General features: G+C 39.5%; 1 protein-coding gene across 1 annotated transcript; it reads left to right on the top strand.

The window, feature by feature from the left end:
* Positions 1–5,642: 5,642 nt before the first annotated feature.
* On the top strand, positions 5,643–9,033 carry LOC133316989 (protein ENHANCED DISEASE RESISTANCE 2-like). Its single transcript, XM_061518786.1, has 3 exons — positions 5,643–5,787; positions 6,857–7,820; positions 8,769–9,033. Coding segments are annotated over exons 2-3 (948 nt in total). The 5' UTR covers positions 5,643–5,787; positions 6,857–6,873; the 3' UTR covers positions 8,770–9,033.
* Positions 9,034–10,339: the final 1,306 nt, after the last annotated feature.

Raw genomic sequence — 10,339 nt, 5'->3', positions numbered from 1 at the left:
TTTACAGAGGTTACTACCATTATGCAACTCGGCGTTGTTATACTTTGCTGAACCACAGTTCTGTGATTCCCTAGATTTTTGGTACTGGCTAACTTCGACAAGATGTCAGCTCGGTTATTCTCCCCTCGCGGGATGTGAGAAACTCGAACCTCATCAAAGTCGGCCATAATTTCCTGAACTCGACTCAGGTACTTCATCAGTAGAGGACCTTTTGCTTGGTATTTTCCTTCTACCTGCGAGGTTACCAGCTGTGAGTCGCTGAACATGTACAATTTCCTAGCTCCGTGTTCTTTAGCCTGGATCAAACCAGTTATTAGAGCTTCGTATTCAGCTTGATTGTTGGAAGTTGGGAATCCCAAGTTCAGAGAATGCTCTATGGTTACTCCTTCTGGGCTTTCTAATATGATTCCAGCCCCACTTCCTCTATTTTTGGAAGATCCATCTAAGTAGACCTTCCATGCGTCCCCATGTTCTTCATGTTCCGAGTTCTGTGGTGTCAATTCCATTATGAAGTCAGCTAAGGCTTGTGCTTTGATTGCTTTCCGACTTTCATACGTTATGTCATATTCACTGAGCTCTATTGCCCAGTTAGTCATTCTTCCTGCCAGGTCTGGTTTGTGAAACACCTGCCGAATAGGCTGGTTAGTCTTGATGATGATTTGGTGGCCTTGGAAATACGGTCGCAATCTTCTAGCCACGACCAGCAGGGCAAAAGCCACCTTTTCTAGCTTTTGATATCTGATCTCTGCACCTTGTAAGGCTCTACTGACAAAGTAAATTGGCTCCTGGCCTTCGTTTGTGTCCTTAATCAGTACAGCGCTTATTGCTTCCTCCCCTACTGCCAAATATAGAATTAAAACATCTCCTGTGTTTGGCTTTGAGAGGATCAGTGGAGTTGATAAACATTTCTTTATCTTTTCAAACGCGGCTTCGCATGCCGGGTTCCATCCGTCAGTTGCTTCTTTCTTTAAAAGTTTAAAGAATGGGAGGGCATTTTCAACCCATTTTGGAAGAAACCGGGTTAACGCAGCTAATCGTCCGGTCAGCTGTTGGACCTCCTTTTTACTTTGGGGTGCTATCATGTCAAGCACCGCCTTGCATTTATCCGGGTTTGCCTCAATCCCTCTGTGGGTTAGCATGAAACCCAGAAATTTTCCTGCAGCCACCCCGAATGCGCACTTTACCGGGTTGAGGCGGATGCGATACTTTCTGAGCTTTTGAAACGTTTGCTCAAGACCCTGAACATGATTCATCATATCAAATGACTTCACAATCATATCATCTATATACACTTCTAGATTTTTGCCCAGCTGATCTTCAAAGACTTTATTCATCATCCTCTGGTAAGTTTCCCCTGAGTTTTTAAGCCCAAATGGCATCACGTTGTAGCAATAGTTGGCATTTTCAGCAATAAATGCCATTTTTTCCTGATCCGCTGGGTACATTGAGATATGGTTGTATCCTGAATAGGCATCCATGAAAGACAACAGATGAAATCCAGCCGAGTTATCTACCAGCTGATCTATGTTAGGCATAGGATAAGCTTCCTTTGGGCAAACTTTGTTTAAATCTGTGTAATCAGTACAGATTATCCATTTCCCATTCGTCTTTTTCACCATCACCACATTGGCTAGCCACGTCGTGTACTGTATCTCTCGAATGAATCCAGCATCTAAAAGTTCTTTAACATGTTCCTGTAGAATTTGTTTCCTTTCAGGTCCCAGTTTTCTTTTCTTCTGAGAAACTGGCTTGGACCCCGGATAAGCTGCCAATTTGTGACAACAGAATGCGGGGTCGATGCCAGGGATCTCAGACGACTTCCACGCAAATACATCAGTGTTGCTTTTAAGAAAGGCAACCAAAAATTGCTTGATCTGAGGGTCTATGGCCTTACCAATGCGGGTAAACTGGCCAGGCTCTCCCCCCAGCGTGAGATCCTCAATCTCTCCATCAGGTTCGGGTCTCGGCATTACTTCTTCTCTCATGTCGAGTTCAACCATATTGACTGGCTTCTTAGATTGCTGAGGAATTAGATTCTTACCGGTTTTATCCCCCGAGTGAATTCGGGGTGGGCTCAAACGTCCCCCTTCATTTTCTTTTATAGTATCAAAGTAACAGCCCCTGGATTCCTTCTGATCTCCACAAACAGTGATTATTTCATTCTTATTGCTCACCATTTTTAACTTCTGGTGTTTTGTAGAAACCAGCATGTCCCACTGATGTATGGTCGGTCTTCCCAGGATTATATTGTATTCTGAAGGGAAGTCAGCCACTATGAACCTAACTCGTTCTGATCTGAACGCTTCTTTTGTTCCCAGGGTTAACCTGAGATCAATGTAACCTTTAGGAGGCGTATGTTCTCCGTTGAAGGCTACCAACGTCGTTTTGCAAGGTTTGAGGTCCTCTTCGTCCAGGTTCATCTTTTTAAAAGCATCCCAGAGTATGATGTCAGCACAACTTCCTGCATCCACGAAAATCTTCCTAACCCGGCAATTCACTAGGGTCCCCGCAATCACCAGTCCTTCAACATGACCCGGCAGCACCCCGCGCATGTCCTCTTTAGTAAAGTATAAAAGAGGTGGATCTGGCTTGGTTGGGTCTTCTTTGAACTTGGGACGATCTCGGATAGAGAGTACCTCTTTCAGGTACTTTCTTCTAACACTTACAGTATCTCCTCCACCTCCCAAAGCTCAACTAATTACATTACAATCAAACTCCACTTCTGGGAATTCATCATAGTTGGAATCATTCTTCTGATTCTTATCCTGTTTGTTCTTCTTTTCAGTAATGGAACTTTTGCTTCGATTCCTGTTTCCCAACTTCCTTTTGTTCTTTTTGGAACCTTGAGTTTTTATTACATATTGACGTAATCTACCATCTCTTACAAACTTCTCCACCGCATCTCAGAGATCCCAGCACTGATCAGTTGTGTGGCCTGACCCATCATGAAAGGTGCAGTATTTGGACTTATCTAATCCTCCTCTGTCAAATATGGGACGAGGTCTCTCCACCTTTTTCATCTCCGTCGTGGCTACTTCTCTCCAGATTTGAGAACGCGACGCATTCAAAGGTGTATACTTATCATACCTTCCAATGCGGTCTCTCATATCCGGGATTCGTTGGCGTTGATCTTTCTTTTTGCTGTCAACTCGTTCCTTTCCCTTTAGGGGTGGGCTCCTCCTTCTCGGGCCTACTCTGTTGCCTTCATCAGATTACGCATTTGCAATCTCCATTTGCTCTAGTTCAAGATATTTCTTTGAACGAGTTCTAAACTCCTCCAATGTCTTTACTGGGTCCTTATAGACCGACTTGGCGAGTCTGGATCCACCATCCAGACCTGCGACAATGAGGTGGACGTGGACATTCTTTTGCAACCCTGGGACCTGCAATGCAGCGTCCTTGAACCGGTTAAGGTATTTTTTGAGGGTTTCTCCAGGTTACTGTCGTATCTTTCCAAGAACGAACTCAGACTTTGGATGCTTCTTGCTGGTTGCAAATTTCAATATGAACTTCTGTCTGAACTCCTCAAAGGATCCGATGCAATTAACAGGCAGGGTTGAGAACCACTCCTGCGCTGCCCCAGTTAATGTTACAGCAAATATTCGGGATATAAGAGGCTCGTCAATTCCCCGAATATACATGTCCGTGTCAAAGGCATCTATGTGCACCTGCGGATCCTGGCTCCCATCATATTTCGATAAACGTGCCGAGTCAAAGTCCTCTGGGAAGACAACGTTTAATATTTCAGTGGTGAATGGGCTATTATTATACTGCCCCCTGCTGTACTTCCTCCTGTATCCGCCAGGTTCTACTCGTCCTCGGATGTTTTGAGGATCCTGTTGATACTGAGCTCTAACCCGGTCCTCCTGACCGTCAGCATGTGCTTGATGGTTTTGTGCATCTTGGCCATCAGCGACCTGGTATCCCTGGTTTATCAGGTTACCAGGGTTTCCTGCATGAGGAACTTGGTATGATTGAACCGAGTTACTAGGTCCTTCTCGACCATAGGCAGGCTGACCTTCGACATTGGTTATTCCTGGCGTAGTCCGCCGTGTTAATCGCCGCTCCAGGTCTTGCATCCCTCTGTTATTTTCCTCACGAATAGCCCTGAAATCTTGTTGCCGTTGCAAGTTAGTACGGGTTTCCAGCGTTGCTATTCGTTCCATAATTGCGTTTAACGCGTTGTTGGCCATCCGAGTATCCGGATCAGCCGATTGAGCAATGCGCGCAGCCAGATCGCCAGGATGCTGGGCAGGGTTGCTCCTTGTTGGAGCTACGTTCGCTGCAGCTCCCCCATTTCGACGCATCGGCATCGAGGCGGTGTCTGAAACATCATCTTCGACCTGGACGTGGTTGTAATCCACGTTGTTTCCGATCTGATTGTGAGGCTGATTTATCTCCTCAATGACTGGATCCAACGGCTGATTCTGGTTTGGGGGTGGCTGCTGGCTACTGCTCCTCGTCTGGATTGCCATCCCTTGTCAGATTTGGTGGGAACTTCAAATTCAGATTCAAAGAAAAAAATTCCCACAAACGGCGCCAATGATCTGTCCTTGAGACAAAGATGTCTAGCCCAGCTAGGCTAGTACGTTAATATTGGATCTGATGCCCTCTCCAAGGTATCTATGAGAGAGATACCCTTGAGTCAAGGAGATCACTGTGCACAGAATACTATAACGGCGTTAGCCAATGGGGTGTGTGTGTGCATAGTGACAAAATAACAATAAGAGAGAGAATGTGTGTACCTTTAGGGTTTGCCCTTGTATTTATAGAGGTTACCTGTAGGTAGTGTGGATGGGCCCTTGTTTGCTACGATGAGGATCCAGCCCTGATAGCTATGCTGTCACATTAAGATAAGTATGGATTGATTAGCATCAATCCATATCTTGGATTCCCCTTTGTTGGGCTTGATACTTAATGGGCTCATTATACGAGTCCATAACAATTCTAAATCCAAATATGTTCAACAATCATTTATTTTATATCTTATCGAACGAATCAACACCTTATCTAATTGAATGTAATAATTCTTTATGTTTTTAACTTAGTTCTTCCTTTTTATAGAATGGCTTGCTTAATATCATACTTAATTTTTATCAGTAAAAGAAAAAATAACATATTTAAAAAAATTTGATTTTTTAAGCTAATAATTAATGATTATTGTCTTCCATTTTTGCAAACGAATTTTCCCTTATAAGGAAATAGTTTAATAGAATCATATTTTATATTGCAATTATAAGTGAGGTTATTGACAGGTTGACCCTATTATCAATTGTCTCAATACTTTCTACTTTTAATTATTCTCAAGCAAATTTTTTTTAAAATAAATCAAACCTATTAATTGTATTATTATTTTCCTATTTGAAAGTATTTAAAAAAAATTAAGTAAATAATTACTGAAAAGTGTGAATAGGTTGGGTCACATATGACGCAATAAACCATAAATGAAAAATATATAAATTATATAATTTTTAAATCACATACTTGTTTGGACCAATCCAGATAAAAACAAATTATTGAACAAATGTAGTAATAGCCCAAATGTTTGGGCCTAGATGTTGAGTTTTACGCCTCTCTGTCGGTTGTGCGTGCGAATAAAGTAATTAATTTTGTTTTTAATTTTTCAGAAAAGAGAGAAAAAAGAAAAGAAAAGGAAATCAAATAGATAGAAGAAAAGATAAAGGAAAAACCTTTAATCTCAATCTCAAGTGTGTCCCAAAACAAAACCCTGAATCGAATACAGCAGATACAATACAAGGAGTGATTGCACACTGTACAGGACTACAGGTATTGTGTTGAATTCTGATTTCTAAATATACCGCTTATATTCGAGGGGTTGTTCGTTTAATCATTATTACTGTTATCTGGGGTTGTGCCATCTGTTGTTTACGGCAAACCCCGCGTGATTAGTCTACTGTTCTTCCATAAGGGTTTTAATGCTTCCTAATATACACTTCTTTCTAAATTGTATTCAGCTCTAATATTAATTAAATCATCATATAATAGCCCAACTCAAATTATTTTTACTTTAGTATTATCAGGTGATGGTACTATATTCTCTGTTGATGTTTGGGAAATAGACTCTTTGCATTGAATTTGGCAAGTTAATGGCACAAGTGTTGTTTATCACTTTATCTGTGGAAAAAAGTTTGGAAATTATTGCACTTCATTTGGTTAACATGCCTATGCAAACAAAATTTGAATAAAGCCATGATCATGAATCATATCTGTTTAGTAATTTAGTTTTTAAAATCCTCTAGGAGTCCTATAAATGAAATCTCTACACAATTAAAGTCTACACAATTAAAGTTTGGAAATTATTGCACTTCATTTGGTTAACATGCCTATGCAAACAAAATTTGAATAAAGCCATGATCATGAATCATATCTGTTTAGTAATTTAGTTTTTAAAATCCTCTAGGAGTCCTATAAATGAAATCTCTACACAATTAAAGTCTACTCCCCCCCCCCCCCTTTTTGGGTACAAGTCAGCTATGAAGCACCGATACTACTTAAATTTTTTTTCCAACATATTGGATACACGTATCGGAAACGTATTGTATCGTATCGACATCCCGTATCGAGAATGTACTGGAAACGTATCGAAAACGCTGTGTCGGAATCGGTGCTACATAGCAAGTCAGGGCTAAGTTTTTGTTATTGATATACTTATTAGCTTCTAGTTTCATCTGCCCATTTTAGAACTGGAATCTCTTTCCCTTTTATTTGTATTTGGCAAATTGGATGAACTTAGGACTTATGCCTGGAGCGTTTTTGTTTATCTTACAATCATAGTTGTAATCATAAGTGTTGCCAATTTATTTTTATAACTATAAAGCTTATATTATTATTACAGGGAAGCAGGGCACATTTATGGCTGGCCCTGGTGATAGAAAGGAATCCGAATGGATAGATAGGATAATATCTGAAGGAGCCGTTCCACTTCTTGAGCCAGATAATTGTTCAAATGGTTGGGCTTCCCCTCCTGGAGATGCATTTATGGTTAGAGGTCCTGAGTATTTTACCACAAGGGTTAAGATTCCTGCTGGTGATTATCTGCTCAAGCCTCTTGGTTTTGATTGGATTAAAAGTTCAGTGAAAATCGGGGATATATTAAACGATCCAAATAGTCGAGTTAGGAAGGTCATTGATAATGAGTTTCAAGCAGGTGATAAACCCTTTGTATGGGCATTCAATCTTCAAGTCCCAACCAAGGATAACTATAGTGCGATCGCATATTTTACAAACAAAGAGCCTGTTGCTGAGGGGTCCCTGATCGAGAAGTTCTTGAAAGGTGACAATGCGTTCAGAAACTCAAGGCTCAAGTTGATTGCCAACATTGTCAAAGGTCCTTGGATTGTTAGAAAGGCTGTTGGAGAGCAGGCTATATGCGTAATTGGGCGCGCCCTTTCCTGTAAATATTTCACGGCAGAGAATTTCATAGAAGTAGATATTGATATAGGGTCTTCCATGGTTGCAAGCGCAATTGTCCATTTGGCATTTGGTTATATCTCATCTTTGACTGTTGATCTGGCTTTTCTTATTGAGAGCCAAGCTGAATCAGAGCTTCCAGAAAAAATTCTAGGTGCTTTCAGATTTTCTGACCTCGATCCTGCTTCAGCTAGAACAATTGAACCATCATCTGTTATGAGTTCTGATAGTTTACAAACATCTTTACCTACTAGATGGTGGAAGTCAATTGGGCAGGGCTTTTCCCACATTCTTCATTCAGGTCCTCAAGAAGATGGCTCTACTTCTGGCTCACAACATGCAAAAATTGTAGTAGATCACAAAGACAGTGCGACTGATGTCAAGCAATGGTGAGTTTATATAGTTGTGATAATCATTTTGATAAACATGATTACAGAAGCTTTGATAATGTAAGTTCAGCATCAAAATATGCTCCGTGTTTAAAACTTATGTTTTTCAACTTTGCAGACCTTTTTTTCTTCATTTATTTTGTTTCCCTTAACCAAGGGAGAGGGATTGGGAAGTGTGCATTGTGATCAGTATCTGTAGTGCCCAGGTTTACTTATTTGTGTACATGTTAAACTTTTAATAAACCTTCTTTGCAGCCGTTGATAATGCAACTGGTTTTTAAACATACATCAGCGTTTTTTGGTTTCTCCTTTATTATGATGGCTGATTTAGCATTCTGATTTAGTTTCTAACTGATCTTGAAAGTCGTGTTTGTCAAACTACAAGTACTATTACAGCATTCTCTCATTCTTTTACATTCGTTTTTATTCCATCTCTGACTTAAACTCTAAAGCTACATCTCGCAGAAGACTGTTGGGGTTCCATTTGCAAGGTATGGGACTTGGAGTCCAACATTGGTTGTATGGGCAACTAATGTGGGATTTATAAGGCCTTGGGCACTCCTACCCTTTGAGCTAGTTTTTGGGGTGGTGCATCCCAAGGTCTCATCAAATGGTATCAGAGCATCCATCACGTGGAGTTGTGCGTGGGGGCACGCACTAGGGAAGCGTGGTGGAATGTTGGGGTTCCATTTGCAAGGTATGGGACTTGGAGTCCCACATTGGTTGTATGGGCAACTAATGTGGAATTTATAAGACCTTGGGCACTACCACCCTTTGAGCTAGTTTTTGAGGTGGTGTATCTGGCCATAGTAAGTTGTAGTCGACTGATACATAAAGAAGGTTATAAATATTAGGCTTTAATTGTTTATTGAAATTTGCTGTCCTCTGACTGTATTTCCTACATGTTTTAATCATTTTGTATTCTGTGTACCATGATATTGTCCGCAGATATACTGGAGGAATTGAAGGGATATGAAGTTCCATTTGGATGTGGTGATTCTTTTAGCCATTTTTTGATGATTGGGTTCGGAGCATCTGTCTTGTGACTTAATTCTTGCCTATGGTAGTATTTTGTATGACTACAAAAAGTTAGGAACTTAGAGTGGCCTCATTTTTTTGTATTTTTGGCTGGATTATTGTGTATATCTTTTTAAGTAAATTCTACGTATTTATTGTTGGAATCCTGACTTTTGCTCTTGTCTGGTGAATTTTTTGTGGTTATCTGAATTAGAATTGCTTAAATAAAGTTTCATATGTAACTTTGTGTTTTCGTGATTATTTCATACTTCTTGGTAATTAATGACTTATATATTTATATTTTTAATAAAAAAAGTGACTAATAATATTAGTCATTAATTATTAAAAATATCAGTCCCCTGTAATGAAGGACTTCACCAAAAAAAAAAAAAAAAAGTAATGAAGGAATTTTAAAAAATTATATTACTCGTATGTTGCTGTTTAGAATTAGAATCAAGGGTATAGGCTCGGAAAAGTGTGGTGGTAATCTTATTTATTCAAATTTGGTATAAGATTTTTGAATTGTTTTTTCTGAAATTTGATGTTTTCGAGATTTTGTTGTGTACACTTTTTTTTTTCAAAATGCCATTCAAATCCCAGGTGTTAGGGAAAATTTTATACTTTTTTGGGGATAAAATTCTGGTAATATTTTGATATACCAAATAATTTCTTCGTAATGTTTCCGTGGAAGTGACTTTTTCATAATCTTTGAGAATCATGATTTTCGAGTACTAAAAAATTTATCCTTTATTTATCAAATATCCCTTAAAGATCTATTTGGATAACAAAATTAGAATTATAAATTCAATTTTAATTATTGGAAGATGTCAATGAGGCTTTTTGACCCTTATAATCCTTTATTAATAATTAATTACCAATTTGACTTTGATTATAAACTATTTCAAAAATTTAACCTCCTCAAAAAACATAACACCAATCTGCCCCTGTTTGACCGTTGACCACCAAGCCTACCCGGGTACACCCCTCTCTACCCGGGTATTTTTTGAAAAATTTTGCCTACCCGGGTAGTGTTCTTCGAATCTGGGAATTTGCTTGCATTATTTACCCGGGTATAGAGGGGTGTACCCGGGTAAATGTCGACGGTAGGGTTTTTTAACAAGCCAGCAGCCCCATTTGGAAAACCAACAAAGTGGTACCCGAGTAGAGCTGCTGGAAGTTCCTTGTGTTGCGCGATTGAGGACGAAATCTTGCTCAAGTTCTTCGGGGTTGTGATCATTAGTTCGTGCATTGTGAGTCTCTTCCTTCTACCGATTGAAATCCATCCAAGGTTAATTTTTTTTTCTTTTTGGATGTTTCCTGTTCTGATTTCATCCAATATGTTTGTCCCTTATTGCGTTTTTGTAGTTTGCATGGTTATGTAATTTGATTTTGACCGATTAATTTTTGAAAAAAATGGCCCTAACCCTTACCCTAACCCTAACATGTATGTATCTGATTTCTGATTTTGGTTATTTTTTCAGTTTAATAGTGTGACACAATGA

Source organism: Gastrolobium bilobum, unplaced genomic scaffold, assembly GCF_033153095.1.
Source record: "Gastrolobium bilobum isolate Gb01-03AN ecotype WA unplaced genomic scaffold, APGP_CSIRO_Gbil_v1 utg82612, whole genome shotgun sequence".
Lineage (NCBI taxonomy): Eukaryota > Viridiplantae > Streptophyta > Magnoliopsida > Fabales > Fabaceae > Gastrolobium > Gastrolobium bilobum.
This window is presented reverse-complemented; position numbering and strand designations above follow the sequence as displayed.

Excerpts from the sequence above, each read along its gene's own strand:
- LOC133316989 (XM_061518786.1), top strand. The coding sequence starts at position 6,874 with ATGGCTGGCCCTGGTGATAGAAAGGAATCCGAATGGATAGATAGGATA.